At 39.2% G+C, this 16,423-nt stretch overlaps 2 protein-coding genes across 2 annotated transcripts in view; both read right to left on the reverse strand.

Moving 5' to 3' along the window:
* LOC138146178 (NACHT, LRR and PYD domains-containing protein 10-like) overlaps nucleotides 1-16,423 on the reverse strand; it is a 294,893-nt gene that overhangs the window by 259,925 nt on the left and 18,545 nt on the right. The gene's annotated exons all lie outside the window — the stretch shown is intronic.
* Nucleotides 1-16,423, reverse strand: part of CSMD2 (CUB and Sushi multiple domains 2) — a 1,071,431-nt gene that overhangs the window by 212,290 nt on the left and 842,718 nt on the right. Inside the window, exons 30-33 of the mRNA XM_069067881.1 lie at nucleotides 11,803-11,997; nucleotides 9,017-9,133; nucleotides 3,253-3,366; nucleotides 1,697-1,792 (exon numbers count right to left, since the gene is read on the reverse strand). Coding sequence (XP_068923982.1) covers nucleotides 1,697-1,792; nucleotides 3,253-3,366; nucleotides 9,017-9,133; nucleotides 11,803-11,997 — 522 coding nt within the window. The remainder of the gene's footprint in view (nucleotides 1-1,696; nucleotides 1,793-3,252; nucleotides 3,367-9,016; nucleotides 9,134-11,802; nucleotides 11,998-16,423) is intronic.

Below are 16,423 nucleotides of genomic sequence, written 5' to 3' on the forward strand. Positions count from 1 at the left end.
GGTATTAAAGTTCCACGATTTTCTCTCCTTGTGTCTTCAAGTGGTGTCTATGGTTATTTCTGTGGGTCCAAGGTCTGGTTTGCTCTGCTCCACAGACCAGCAGTAACATCAGGAGAGAAGAAGCAGGTACTAATGAAGCAATGTTCTAGATCTAGCCTAGAAACCAGAAGAGCTTATTTGCTTATCCCAGTCCTTAGATTCCAAGATGTCACAGGAGCCTTCTCTACCATTTCATAACATCATGCTAGTCCTATCATAATTAGAAGTTGGGCATTATCCTAACTCAGTTTCAGAGTATTGCCAATTTACCAAAGTAAAGATTAGCACTTAAAGGGAAACTAAGGTAATGAAACCAGGTCCCTAATGAATCCATGGGTTTTTTAGGGGAATAATGTCTTTGCCTACTATCACTTTATTGGCTCAAATCCCTGATCATTCTTAAATCTGATGCTTGCAAGATAAGTAAGTATTGCTCAAATTTTGTCTAGACCTAGGCTAAACCCTACTCTCCCACTCTGGCCCCTCTCTCCATAACTCATTGCTTTCATATAGATATTTATGAATACAAAATTCAATCTTTCTTTTTCTTTAACTTATCTTAACTGTTTAAACAAAGTCACTGATTTATACAGAGAAGCTAAAATTGCTGCATATGGGGTATAAGAGAACTCTCTATAAGATATTGTCTGGGGATTAGGAAAAGTGTCAGATATATGGCTAATCGCTTTATATCCCTCAAAAGAACAAGTGAATATTCCAGGAAGGCAGGGCTGGCACTAAGCATAAGTAGATCTTCTTACATGATCTAAGAGGAGATAACTTTGTAGGTGGTTCCTGTACTACATAGGTCCAAACAACCAGCGTGGTATAACACTTTCTTCCCCTTTCCTCACCCCCTTCCAGGCTGGAATTCCAACCATGAGAGCTATTTATGGGTCAAACAACTAAAATGAGGTCTTTATCTTTAGAATATTTCTATGAGGTGTATCTCCAGAAAGCTTCCAAGGCATATTTGACCCAGAACCCTAGAAAACAGGGTGTAGCCATACTACAGACAGTGAGTGATAAAGCCTTCACACCATCTAGTGAATACTGGTTTCCAGACCATAGGAGGGTTAAGTTCCTGAGCAAAGTACCAGTGTGACCAGCAGCATGGTCTAAAACAGGGATTCTTAACCTTTTTGTGTATCATGGGCTCCCTTGTGTATCATGGGCTTCCTTGGCAGTCTAGTGTAGCCTATAGACCCCTTCTCATAAAAATGTATAAAAATATACAGGATTACAAAGAAAACCAACAATTTTGAAACATAGTCATCAAAATATTAAAATAAGTTCATGAATCCATGGCTAAGAATTCTCATATAAACAAAAGGGTATTAGAATTTGGATGCCCAAGGATTTGTTGCACTGGTGACCAACTGCTGCAAATTAAAAACTGGGAGCTAAGTGCTAAACTCGGTGCTGGACATTCAGAGGTGTGGCTAGAGTTTCATGTTCCACATTCCATCCAAGTCAGAATCACATAAATACTTAAGGGTTAGGTGGACCTCAGGTTGATAATTGTCATCTAAAGATCATTTGCAAGAATATAAAATCTAGTGGTTAGATTGTATCCATGCAAAAAGGATCCTGATCCTGTGATTCTCTACTGACAGACCCAGCTGGGAGCCAAGTCTCTCTTCTTCATCTTACCTACCTTGGTAGACAAAGTGAAATCCTCTAGCTGTTGCTTGGCCTTTGGCACTGAACTTAATTAACACTTGATTGGAGGTGGCTAAGGGCAGTGATTCTCCTAAGGAAAGAAAAGTGTGAGAAGGGAGAGAATAACACAAGAAGCCTGGATTAACTAGCTAAAATTTGTCACAGTAACCAAGATTTCTTCTTTTCCAGCTAGGGTCACTGCTAGACTTCCCGAAAAAAAAAATTTCCTTACTGAAAAATTGAAACAGACCAGAAAGATCAGAGTGTTACAAAATTTTGAACCTATAAGGAACCTCAGAGACCACTTAGTTCAAAGCCCTCATTTTACAAATAAGTGAACTAAAAGCCCAGAGGTGGGAAATGGAGTACACAAAGGTCATACATTTAACAAGTAACAAAGTCAGGCCTCAAACCCAGGTCCTCTAAATGAAAATCTGGGATTCTGGCTACCTAGGCTAGATACAAATAATAAAATCTAAAAATGCTTTCATATTTATGCTCTCCTCACTTGATCCGTACACCAACTGGATGGGGTAGGTAAGGCAGGGATTGCTATCTCCACTTTTCAGATTAGAAAACTTACCTAAGAGACAAGCCAAAAGCAAGGAGCAAGCTAAGCTTCAAGTCCCATCAGACTTGGCCATCTTCTAGCTAGACTCCTTTGGGTTTGGGAAGATTAATCAGTACTACTATTGGTTTTGGAAAGGGTGCGTCAATGGCTCTACTTAGAAAAGTCGCAGCACTCCCTAATTTGTGGGATAGCAGGGTGGAGCAGTGGATAGAGCACTGGGCCTGGAATTAGGAAGACCTGAGTTCAAATCTGTATTTAGACACTTACTAGCTGTGTGAACCTGGGCAAGTCACTTAAACTGCCTCAGTTTCTTCTTCTGTAAAATGGAGATAGTAATACTACCTGCCTCCTGGGCCTGTTATCAGGATCAAGTGAGATAATTATAAGGTACTTAACAGTGTCTGAGGTGTAGTAAGCACTATATAGTTACCTATTATCCCCCCCCTTCTAAAATGTTAACTCCTTGAGGGCGGGGATTACTGCTGTTATAGTATTTGTTTGCATCCCCAGGTTTTAGCATATTTTCTTTGGCACAAAATATACTCCCAAACAAATGGTTTTTCTTTCATGCTTTCATGTGTACATAACATACCACATAATTCTGAAAAAAATAGCTTCAACTTACCAAATAAACCAGTATAAATACTTAACTGTTTAGGAGAAAGAGGAATAGTATATAGTATAAACTCAGATTATGTTGTTCGTGTGTGTGTGTGTGTGTGTGTGTATGTGTAGGCTCCCAACATCTATGGTTCTGCCATAGTTAACACTGAATTAAACATATATTTAATTTCATTTTTTAAATTACATTTAATCTGATAGAAATTATGTCCTTTTGTTGTGTTCTAGAGAAGGGCCAGCATCAGGGCATAAAAGACAGGACTGTATTTAAAATTCCCTTAAATATAAACCTTGGCCCTTCCACCTCTTATTTCCCACTTCTAAGGCTTCCCTCCCCTCTCAGATGTGTCCTCTCATACCTGTGTGGGAGCCAGAAAGGGAGCTCAAGAGCCTTGAGTGCTGATTGTGTCCATCATGAACTTCTACTACATCATTGAGGGCTGTGTGAAAGAAGGCAAATTGGCCAAATACCACTGCAGAGGAAAGAGAGGCCAGGTAGAGCACAGTATATGAGAAGGAAGGCACACGTAAGAATTCAGGAAACATTCTCTTCCTGGGACATCATATTTCATTCTTTTTAAAAAAAATTGTCATTTTTTATCAATAGCAAAAACACACTTTCTTTACCTCCCAACCCACAACTCTTTCCCTAATTAAGAAAATAAGAAAACACACAATACCTTTTAAAAACATGTATAGTCAAGCAAAACAGATTTCTACATTAGTCATCTAAAAATATTTATGTGTTTTATTTTGTACTCTTGAGTCCTTCACTTCTCTATCAGGAGATGACCCTCTGCAATCTTCAGAATCCAATTTTGACTCGACTTCTGATCTTATCCCATTCTAACAATTGTTGCCTATACTTTCCTATAAAATCCTGAACAGGGGCGGAGCCAGGATGGTGGAGTAGAAGCACAAACTTGGTACGGGCTCCCCTCCAATCACTTCCAATACATGTAAAAAAAATGACTCTAAACAAACTTTAGAGCTACAGAACCCACAAAGAGACAAAGAAAAACAAAGCTCCCACTAAAAGAATCCTGGCAGGCTGACAGGAAGGATTTATCACACCAGGGTGGGAGCTGAGCATGGGGCTGCATGGTTCCCGGCCCCAGGGTGGCCCCGGCTAGTGGCAAGTCCAGAGCAGACTTCAAGAGAGAGAATCACCAGCAGCTGTGGTGGTTTCCAGAATTATCAACCCATAAATGCCAAAAAGAAAGTAAAAGGTCAGTGTAGAACTTTATGGAAACAGGGGGATAGAGAGTGTAGTCCAGCCCCTGCCCCCAGGGCGAGAAGCTGCAGAGGCACGGACTCTGTGCAGCCACTGTTGCCTGGCTGTCTCAGGAGTTCCTGGCTTGCAGACTGCAGGGGGACCAAGTGACCATTCAGAGGGTAAAGGCTTTTGCTATAACCTGCTTGGATCTGGATCACGGTCTTGGGTGATGGTCCTGGGGTGTGTGACCAATGAGCCAGAGCTTGTGGTGTCTGTAGAGAGGGAGCCCAAGTAATAGTTCCAGCAGCTGTGAAAACACCAGCGATTTGGGATAAAGTTCTCTCCATTCTGGAAGCAAAGTTCTATTGTGGCAAAGAGCTCAAAAGTCAAGTAATTGACTGGCAGGATGAGCAAGCCCAGGAAACGTAATCAAACCATAGATTCCTCTTTTGGGGACAAAAAGGATCAAGGCATGGAGTGGGAGGAAGACAGCAAAGTCAGAATTCCTGCGCCAAAAGCATCTAGGAAAAATATGAATTGATTACAGGTCATGGAGGACCTCAAGAAGGAATTTGAAAATCAAGTAAGAGAAGTGGAGGAAAAATCGGGGAGATAAATGAAAATGATGTAAGAAAATTATGAAAAGTGAGTCAACAGCCATTGCTAAAGGAGACCCAAAAATACACTGAAGAAAATAACACCTTAATAAATAGACTAACACAAATGGTAAAAGAGGCTCAAAAAGCCAGTGAGGAGAAGAATGCCTTAAAAAGCTGAATTTGCCAAATGGAAAAGGAATTCAAAAACTCACTGAAGAGAATAACTCCTTCAAAATAATATTGGAGCAATTAGAAGCTAATGACTTTATGAGAAATCAAGATACTATAAAACAGATCCAAACAAATGAAAAAATAGAAGAATGTGGAATATCTCACTGGAAAAACTACTGACCTGGAAAATAGATCCAGGAGAGATGATTTAAAAATTATTGGACTACCTAAAAGCCATGATCAAAAAAAAGCCTAAACACTATCTTTCAAGAAATTATCAAGGAAAATTGCCCTGATATTCTAGAACTGGAGGGCAAAACAGAAATTGAAAGACTTCACCAATTGCCTCTTGTAAAAGATCCCAAAAAGAAAATTCCTAAGGAATATTATAGACAAATTCCAGAGTTCCATGGTCAAGGAGAAAATACTGCAAGCAGTCAGGAAGAAACAATTTGAGTACTGTGGAAACACAATCAGGATAACACAAGATCTAGCAGTTTCTACATTAAGGGATCGAAGGCCTTGGAATATGATATTCTGGAGATCAAAGAAGCTTGGACTAAAACCAAGAATCACCTACCCAGAAAAAGTGAGTATAATACTACAGGAGAAAATATGGCAATTCAATGAAATAGAGGATTTTCAAGCATTCTTGATGGAAAAAAGTTAAACAGAAAATTTGACTTCCAAATACAAGAAGCAAGAGAAGCATGAGAAAGTAAACAGGAAAAAGAAATCATAAGGAATTTATTAAAGTTGAACTATTTACATTCCTACATGGAAAAACAATAATTGTAACTCATAAGACTGTTCTCAGTATGAGGACAGTTGAAGGGAATATATGTGTATATATATGTACATATCTGTATACATACATATATGTATGTATAGGAGGTTGTGTGTGCATATAAATATATATGTGAGTATGGGCATATATATGTTCATGTATACATAGACAGAGGACACAGGATGAATTGAATATGAAAGGATGATATATAAAAAATAAAATTAAGAGGTGAGAGAGGAATTTATTGGGAGAAGAAAAAAGGAGGAGATAGATTAGAGTAAATTATCTCATATAAAAGTGGCAAGAGAAAACTGTTAGAATGGAGGGGAAGAACAGGAAGGTGAAAGAGAATGGAACAACCTTATTCTCATTGCATTCACCTTAAGGAGGGAATAGTGTACATAACCAATTGGGTATCTTACCCTACAGGAAAATAGTGGGGTAGGGGGACAGGAGAGGGGATGAAAGAAGGGAGGGAAGATTGGGGGAGAGGGTAGTTAGAAGCAAACATTTTTGAAAAGGGATAGGGTCAAAGAAGAAAATGGAATAAGTGGGGGGCGTGATTGGATGGAGGGAAATATAGTTGGTCTTTCACAATATGACAACTATGGAAATGATTTGAGTAACTAACTGTACATGTAAAATCTATTTTGAATTGCTTGTCTTCCCAGTGGGCGTGGGTGAGGAGGGAGGAAGGGGAAAAGTCTGGAACTCAAAGTTTTAAAAAACAAATGTTAAAAAAAATGTTTTTTACATGCAACTGGGAAATAAGATGTACAGGCACTGAGGTATAGAGGTCCGTCTTGCTCTGCTAGAAAGTTAGGGGGGTGATGAGGGAGGCTACAGGGGGAACAGATTGGGAGAAGAGGTATTCAGTAGGTTTGCTATTTTGGGGTGGGGGTAAGGGAAGATGGGGAGAAAAAATTGTAATACAAAATCTTGTGGAAATGAATGTTGAAAACTAAAAATAGATAAATATTTTTTTTAAAAAATTCTGAATAAGACAAACATCCTCCAAGAATCTTTCTCTGATTTATTCCATGCAACTCTGATGGTTCCTCTACTTCACATCCTTATAAGATGGTAAAATATTCACTTGATTGTATGGAGTCTAGCAGAGGCCAGGTACACAGGTTCTCAGTCTTATCTTTTGAGTGACTGAATAATTTGCTAAGGATTTAAGAAGATTTAATCAGAAACCTGAGAAGCTGGCAGTGGACATAGCTTAACTGCTCTAGCCAGCCTCCTCCTTCCCCATTTTCGTTAGGCATAGTATGCAGAAAAGAGATAGAGAATCAAAAATCAGACCCCCATCTGTCCTGTATACCCAAAGCTCAACCTTGTTACTCTGCTTTATTAACCAGAATGGAGATGTCTTAAGGAAAACAAAGAAACGTATTATAGGCCAGATCAGTCTATGTGGATAGTTGGGTGTACTGAACAAGCAAGAGATGATGTATTTGTGTTCAATTCAGTTTCATTTATGGGGAAACAACTACGTAGCTGGAATCACTGAATGTCTTACTTTGTAAAACCCTGGAAACTCTCTAGCACCCCAGGCAGGGATCCCCCTCTACCACTTCTGATTAGAGACTACTCAACCTTCATTTAGATAATGCTAATGACTAGTAATTAATACTTTGCAAAAAATCTTGTTCAATAGTTTGACAACTCTGTTTGGAAATTCATTTTCATGCTGAGCTGAAATACATATAGGGAAAACAGGTTCCAAACAGGGAATATAAGTCATATTCCTTATTAAGTATTCTTTGTGAGCAAAGAAAGCAGTTGGCCTAGGACAGCTGAGCACTTCTCAGGTGAAAAGTTGAACTAGAAAGAAAAGACCTTCTATAGGGCTCCAGTATCTGTGTACTCAATTTGACTTGTATTTTGCTAAAATTTGCTGAGAGTACACTGATCTGTGAATACTTACACACACAATATGCCAATGGCATATACGCCCATTAGAAGGTATTGACTAAAAGGGATCTGGCCAAGGGAATACAGGGAACAAGTAGTAAAGCCAGAATCTCATGATCAGGGTCTCTAACTCTAATGCCAGTGTTCTTTTTATTAGAAGTAGGGCATTTAAGGGCATTTGGACAGAGAAAAGCTGTAAATAAGCAGGTTTCTCAGCAGAGGATGTCGTTAAAGTTAGGGAGATCATTATATTTATCTTCAAGTGAAGAAGCCATGTATCCAATATGATGCAAAACTTCTCCCTCCAAATAGAATTGAATTCTAAGAATGAGGACAAATGTAATCTTACAAAGGTTGTAGGAAAATATGTGCCCTAGTGAATCCTAGGAATAAGAACAAATATAACCTTACAAAGTCTGTAGGAAAATCTCTGCCCTGGTCCCTGTCCCAGTCTCCAAAGGGCCACAAAGAAAAGAAAAAGGCTTGTATTTTTCAGGAAGGCTCTGTTCTTTTTGCCACCTATGTGTTCTCCAACACAGTGCATCAAAAGGAGTCCTGGTTCTTAGAATAATAGGTTTAGGGCAAGAAGGAGTCTTAGAGGTCATATATTTCAGCCTTCTTATTTGACTAATGAGGAAACTCAGGTCCAGAGAAATTAAATAATTTGCCTAAGTCACATGAGTAATAAGTGGCAAAGGCAGAATTTGAACCTCTACCTTCAATTCTAGTGTTCTTTACATTGTGCCAATTAGGACCTGAGAATATGACTTTGTTCAATAACTCTTGGATTTAGTTGTTTAAGAAGTTTTGTTTGTTTTTATTTTTTTGTTTTTGTTTTCTTTTTGAACTGTCTATAAGGTTGACTTCGTATTAGGTTATGTTGTGGCAGAGTGATAGGAAAAGATACTCTGTCCTTAGGAGCTGACCAGGTGGGAAGATAAAACTCATATCCACCCATAAAAAATTCCTATACACACACACACAATCATTGTTGGACAAGTTCCAGAACTAGATAAGAGTCATCATTGTCATGACTGTACTGTGGCAGCAATAAGACCTTCTATGACAAGCCCACATGGTAGGGATGCATGTACTTTGGGCTCATTCTGTGAGGCATATACTCTGACCCTTTGCAGAAAGATGTGTGTCCCACTAAGATAATAAGATAATATTATATATATATATATATATATATATATATATATATATATATATATATAACTTTTTATTGGCAGTTTCCATGGCTGAGGGTATTGTGTTGAAGAGGATGTAAGATCCCCGCACTTTGTGTATCATAAGAAGAACTGGGGTGAAACATTTCCGTGCCTCCTTTGGGACATATCTTACACTTTCTCTCCCATGGACTTACAGTCAAGACTATGGAGCTTCTAGCTTTCGGATAAAAGTGAGCAGACACAGAGGGAACATACCATAGTCCTTTGGCACCACGATAAAATACAGGCAAACTTGTCCACGTGTATAATTTTGAGGGTAATTGGGGGATAAGACAACCCCATCAGAACCCACATACTGGCCCCCACAGGGTGCTGAAAGAAAAAAAAAACAACAGAGGGGCAGGTGACCATCAGCTTCCTCTTTGACCATTCGGTTATTATGCTCTCTAGTTCTAGCATTCCCCCACCCCCACTTCAGGGTAGCATAGGGAAATGATGTCAGATAAGAAGTGAAAAGGGAAGTTTTTTTACCCTGAGAATACCTCTTTGGCCAACCCAGCAATTGTTGAGTTCCCTTAAGAGCCTTTTTAAGAACGAGAAGATTACACTGGCTGGCATGTATCTTTGTTGTTGTAGTTGAGTTGCTTCAATCATGTCAGACTCTTCATTATCCCTTTTGGGGTTTTCTTGCAAAGGTACTAGAGTGGTTTGCCATTTCCTTCTCCAACTCATTATAAAATGAGTGAAGAACTGAGGCAAACTGGGTCACATGGCTAGTAAGTGGCTGAGGCCAGATTTGAACTCAGGAAGATGAGTCTTCCTAATTCTAAGCACAGTTCTCTATTCACCATGCCATCTATCTGCCCTGGAATGTATTAAATGATAAAATAACAAAATCTTTTCTATTGTTACTGGGGAAAACTAGGCCTAAGAACATGAAACAGGGGTCCTGACATTCTGGGGGTGGCAACGGGGGCCTTTGGAGAGTTGGAATTGTTGTTGTAAGAGAGAAAGAACTGAATAGCAAGTGATTTTGGCCAGTCCCAACACAGGGTTTGCAAACCAATGTTTTTGAAAAAACAATGTCCACACATATCCATTTCATCCCTTTTCACAGAAACCCATGTTTCCCTGGAAAGGGCCCAACACCTCCTTCTTGTCATAATGAAGCCCAACTAGTACCTAAGTGCTTGATACTCCCCTCTCTCCCCATCATATGGCCTTCCTTTGTTCTATAGCTCTGAGCAGCCAACTTTCTAAAAAGGCAGGTTAAATTGTTTATTTCCTGAGGGGTAAAGGGAATACACTTTCCCAAAAACTCTAAGGAAGAAGAAGGAGCTATACCTAAAACAGTAGTTCCTATGATCTATGTCTTTAAAAAAATTTTGATAACTATATTTCAATACAATTGATTTCCTTTGTAATTTTTTATGTTAGGTGCTGGGGAAAAAAGAACAACCTAAACCATACCTGTCCTCATGGAACAGTGTACATCTAGATAAGTAAATTCAAGGTAATTTGAGGAGGAAGAGAATCCTAACATCTAGGAGAATCCAAAAACATTGCACAAAGAAGGTGGCACCTGGGTGGTGCCCTAAGGTTAGAAAAGGATTCCTAGGAGAATAAAGAGTGTATTATGAGTATGGGTGATATTCTATGAATACACAATGGTATAAGGTTAGCTAGTGGCCCTGTCTCAATTCAAGGCAACCAACATTTATTAAGTGCCTACTCTGCCAGGTACTGTTAGGTGCTAAGGACATGAAGACATAAAGAAACCAGGTTCTGTCCTCATAGAACTTACCTTCTACTGCAAGGAAACAACTTGTATATGGATAATTTTTTGTAAATTTTTGTATTTTAGTTTATGCATGTAAAAACATGATTGTGAGAAAATATGCAAACGTTTCACCAGACTAACAAAGGGGTTCATGACACACACAAAACAATTAAGAAGTCCTGACTTAAAGAAAAACTATACCTATAAAGAGAGGCTTGACTTGGATCATCTACATAACATCCTTGTAATAATGGACAGTGAGAGTATAGGGCAGGAAAGGTTCTTTTACCTCCATAAGATATAGTCTCTAAAGGACTATAGTAAAATTAAAATAACACTGAAGGGTCACATTTTTAAAACATCAATTCTTACTTCTACAATTCTAGATTTGAAAACAGAAGGGATCTTAAAGCTCATCTAGGGGTGGCTAGGTGGCACAGTGAATAGAGTATTGGCCTTGCAGTCAGGAGGACTTGAGTTCAAATCCGACCTCAGACACTTAACACTTACTAGCTGTGTGACCTTGGGCAAGTCACTTAACCCCAAATGCCCTGCCTTCCCCCCTCCAAAAAGAAAAAAAAAAGCTAATATAGTCCAACCCTCTCATTTTAGAAATGAATAAGCTGAGGCACAGAGACCAAGTGATTTGCTCACTCTCACAAAGGTAATACGTGGCAGATGTGGGATTCTGGTGCCTTATGTCAGAGTTAGCCAGATCTGATACCTTATATCACCTATATAAGAGTTATCCAATACTTAATCTAGCAAACATCTGAGTTAACTATTATGGCCTTACTTAACAGGCTAAAAACTTCTTTAGGTGAACCACACTTTATTTGATAATATCTTATTTACCAATATCTTACTTTCCTCATATTTTTTTTAATTTTAGTATCTTAGCTACCTGTTATCTTACTTATGCCTTAAAGGTATTGGTAGGAAAGGGCCACAGGATGGAGGGTGGGGTGAGTGTAAGGGACCAGATTAGACAATCTATCCAGTATGGTTTTGCAGAAAATTAATAACCCTGTCCTCATGCCAAAAAAAGCTATCTTTGACACCTTTGGCAGAGTAGACCTAGAAGTCATTAATCTCTCCTGTATACAGATATACTTTATAAACTGTGCCTCAGTTCTACTTAGCTTTCTCTACTCTGGCTCCACAATCCTCTCTCCCTTTGTTATGTTCTCCCATGGCTTTATTCTGGAGCCCACCCTAGAAGCTTCTTTTTCTATGATAATCATATATAATGTCATATAACCTGTACAGATGGGTCGGGGCTTGTTCCAAACAGGCTTCCCATCTGCTGCCAGGACGCAGGTCAGTGTGGAGGCACCCTCAATCACATAGCCTCCATTACAGTAGTACGTGATGGTGGAACCCAACTTCAGATCTGTTCCAGTTCGTGTTCCATTTTTAATGGAACCAGGATCAAAACATGACTCTCGGGGATTTTCTGAAAAAGAATAAATCATTATATCACCATTTGCAATGAACCTGATCTGATGGGAAACAACTCAGTCTTAGGGGCAGGGAGTTGAGGCTGTGAGATCTCTGGTTTCATTCCCAAAAATCTTTTACTTTAAATAGAATCCTAGAGCTAATGTCACCTCATCCCTCTGCCTACAGGTAGGGCTTCCACTGATATAACCCAGGAATAAAACTTGTTAAGTTTCTCAGAGGAACTTGGAAAAAGCTATGCCACAATTACTTTAACTCTCAACTAACATTTCTGAGACATTCCAGTGTATACACCCTTGATCACAACAGGCAGATTGTAAATCAATAAACATTTAAGTGACTACCATGTGCAAAAACACAGTTCTAGGTGCTGGGAAACAAAGACCGACCTAAACCATACCTGTCCTAATGTAACAGTGTATATATCTAAATAAGTAAATTCAAGGTAATCTGAGGATGAAATGAATCCTAACATCAAGGAGAATCCAAAAACATTGCACAGAGAAGGTGGCACCTGGGTGGTGCCTTAAAAATAGAAAGGGGGCGGCTAGGTGGTGCAGTGAGTAAATTGTTGGACCCAGAGTCAGGAGGACCCGAGTTCGGTTCCAGCCTCAGACACTTAATACCCACACAAAAAAAACTAACCATGTAACCTTGGGCAAGTTACTTAACCACAACTGCCCTCCAAAAGGCAAAAAAAAAGAAGAAGAAGCAGAATAGAAAGGGATTCCTAGAAAAATAAAGACTATATTACGAGTATGGTGATATCCTGTGTAAATACGCAACGGTATAAGAAGGGAATAGCTGGTGGTCCTGTCTCAATTCAAGGCAACCAACATTTACTACGTGCCTACTCTGCCAGATACTGTGCTAGGTGCTAAGGACATGAAGACAAAAAGAAACCAGGCTGTGCCCTCTGCCCTCATAAAACTTACATTCTACTGCAAGGAAACAACTTGTATATAGATAAGTAAATACAAAATGATTACCGAAAGAAAGAGCACTAACGACTCCAGGAGCAAGGGCCTTGAGTTGAAGAGAACCAGTATTTCCAAGAGAAAGAGGTGAAGAAGGAAAATATTTCAGGAATGAAGAATAACTTGTGTAAGTAAAGACAGAGGAAAGAGATGGAAAATCATGTATGAGGAACTGAAAGTGAGCCAACTGTGGTGGAATAGAGGGTATGTGAAGATGCAATGCAACTTCAATCTACACTGCAAGATCAATTAAAAAAGATAGGTTACATTAATATTCTAAATGAATTTAAATGACAACCAGAAGAGTTTACATTTGATTCTAGAGGTAACTGGGAGCCCCTGAAGTTTCCTGAGGAGAGGAGCTACATGGTCAGATCTGAATTTTAGGAACATCACTAGCCTGTACTCATTTCCCTTGATGGAATCCTCTACTCCACTTCATCTACACACACAGGCAGTCACATCCTTGATCTCACCATCACCCTGAAATTCCTTTATTTCACTATGCTCTTTTATAAGTTTATCTTTCTCTGTGCTTGTTCTTCACCCTTAAGGTGAACTCTAGTCCCTCTACTAATCAATTTTTTCCATGACCTCTACTCTGACGACACTATTCTTCCTTCCTTATACCTAACATTTGGTGAAGCAGTTCATTTCTACAATATCCTCTACACCTGAGGTTCTTGCTTCTCTTATCCTATCAATGTTACCTATTTCTCCCAGGAACAAATGTAAAGTTCTCTGTTTGGCACTTAATGCCCTTCCTACACAGTCAGTCTTACATTTTACTCTCTTCCACATACTGTATGATCCAGTGACAATGGCCTTCTTGCTGTATGTCATATATAATATTCTCTCTTCCAGCTCCATGCCTTTTCACTGGCTGTACCCCATGCCTGGAATGCTTTCCCTCCTTCTCTCTACCTCCTGCTTCCCCAGCTTTCTTTAAATCTCAGTTCAAATTTTAGCTTCTGCAAGAAGTGTTAATGTTAGGGCTTTCCTTCTGAGATTGACTATATTTACACTATACATATCTTGAACGTACACGATTGTTTGCATGTTCTCTCCCCAATCAAAATTTCCTCAAGAAAGGGATGATTTTTTGCCTTTGTTATATGTTGTTGTTCAGTCATTTCAGTCATGTCTGACTCTTCATGATCCCATTTGGTGTTTTCTTGGCAAAGATACTGGGCTGGTTTGCCATTTTTTTTCCAGTTCATTTTATAGTTGATAAAAATGAGGCAAACAGGGTGAAATGACTTGCCCAGTGTCACACAGCTAGTGAAACCAGATTTGAACTCAGAAAAATGAGTCTTACTGACTCCCGGCCTGGTACTCTATCCACTGCATGACCTACCTGACCATTCTTTGTCACACTGAAAAACATGAATAGCAGTTATATGGAATATAGATTGGAGGAAGAAGAGAGCTAGAGGCAAGGAGACTAATTCAGCTCAGGTGAGAGGTGATGAAAGCATGAATTAAGATATGTAAGTGGAGTGAAGTTGCTGATGAAAGAGATGTTGTGGAGGCAGGCAGTAAGATTCAACAGCTGACTAGCTGAAAAAGGTAAGGGAAAATAACTTGGGTGACTAGAAGGCCCAGTAGTGCCCTCACAGAAATAAGAAAGAAATTAGAAAGAGTGCTACATAATGAATTTCAGAAATCCATGGGACACCAGGTAATTTCCAGCAAGAACTTGGTAATGAAGAACTGGAGCTCAGGAGAAAGATAAAGCCTGGATATGTGGTATTAGAAGAAATTTGCATAGAAAAGATGATTAAACCCATGGGAATTGATAGAATCCTAGTGAAAGTATACAGAAAAAATAAGGGTAGCCCCAGAACCCTGGGGTATATACCTATGTCTAGAGAACAGACATGAATAATGATCTAACAAAGGAGACTGAGAAAATGGTGCATTAATGCCAAGGAAAGAAAGATATTCAGAAGGAAGGGATGGCTGACAGTATAAAAAAATAGCTAAGGTCAAGAAGAATGAATATCAAATTTGCCTATAGTATAAAAAAGTATATCAAGAAGAATAATATGGAATAAGTCTGGAAAGGAAGGTTGGAAACATGAAGGGTCATAAATAACAATTATAATAGTTAACATTTGTATATGCTTTAAGATTCCCAAAGCACTTTGCTAAAATTACATCACTTGACCATAACAACCACCCAGTGAGGTAGAGTGCTCACAAGTGCTCCAAAGTTTAGGAGGTAGAAAGTGAAGCCAGATCTCTGGACTTTCAATCCAGAGCTCTCTCATTGTACAGTATTGCCTCTCCAAATCCTAGGCTGAAGAGTTCGCATTTGACCTTAGAGGTAATGGGAAGCCACTAAAGATTCTTGGGCAGGAAAGTGATATGGTCTAATCATGAAATACAACTCCATTATTCTCTAAATGTTAGTATTCACATGGCCCATCTTGGGCATATCTAAGGCAGGCCTCATTGGTGATGGAAACTTTTGGATCTGAAGATATTAGTTGTGGAGCACATTCTCTCACTGAAGTTTTGTCCCCCAACAACCAGAGATTTGAAAACTAAAGGACTTTAATAAGTATTGTGTCTACCGCCCTCACTGCAGGGATGATGAAACTAAGGACCAAAAAATAATGTCTGCTTGATGTCTAATTGATTAATTGACCAAAGAGGAGTCACTCAGCCAGAGAATGGTAGAGGTGGAACTAGAACCCAGATCAGACGACTTGAGTCCACTGATTTTTCCAATGAAACCACATGGCAGGTTACAAGGCAGAGCAATCACCTGAGGTCCCACTCCCACTAATTATTAACATCAAGGCATTGGAAGAATGGTGATATGGTTAACTGGCTAAAACCTACCTCAAACTAGGGAAGACACTAGGCCCCAAAAGTTTCTGCCTGTACTTCTCAATAGGGTAACTTGTTCCCTGACACATGTCACATCCACTCATCAGCCTACTGACAACACTCAAACCTGCATCTCAGATAGGCTGATGTCACCCTTCAAAACTAGTGACTTCTCTCTGCTGCTAAGTTCTGATTTATCTTGTACATGGTTTGTTTGTACATGGTTGTTTGCATGCCATCTCCTCTGTTAGACTGCAAGCTCCTTGAGAATAAGAACTGACTCGTCTTTCCTTTGATCTACAGAGCTACAGCGTAGGCACTTAATAAATGTTTATTAACTGATTGACTAGATGCCTTACTCCTGCTAGCCTATGTATGATTATGTGATTTCTGTCTGATAGAAATTCTTACAGGGTTGATTGTTGTCACAGAAAAAAATAGCCTACCCATAGCAAATAGCCATTTCTTACAAACTTTATTCTTCCTTTCTCCTTGACATAGCAACAGAATCCAGTTTCCAGAGAAAAATTCTAGCTAGGACAATAGCTCCAGGAGGGCTCTGATTTTATTTTATTTTTTCTTGCCTGGCTTCCCCTTTCCCCTTTT

The sequence above is a fragment of the Petaurus breviceps genome, unplaced genomic scaffold (genome assembly GCF_028583685.1).
Source record: "Petaurus breviceps papuanus isolate PSGF00001 unplaced genomic scaffold, PetGlider_PUasm1.0 90760, whole genome shotgun sequence".
NCBI lineage: Eukaryota > Metazoa > Chordata > Mammalia > Diprotodontia > Petauridae > Petaurus > Petaurus breviceps.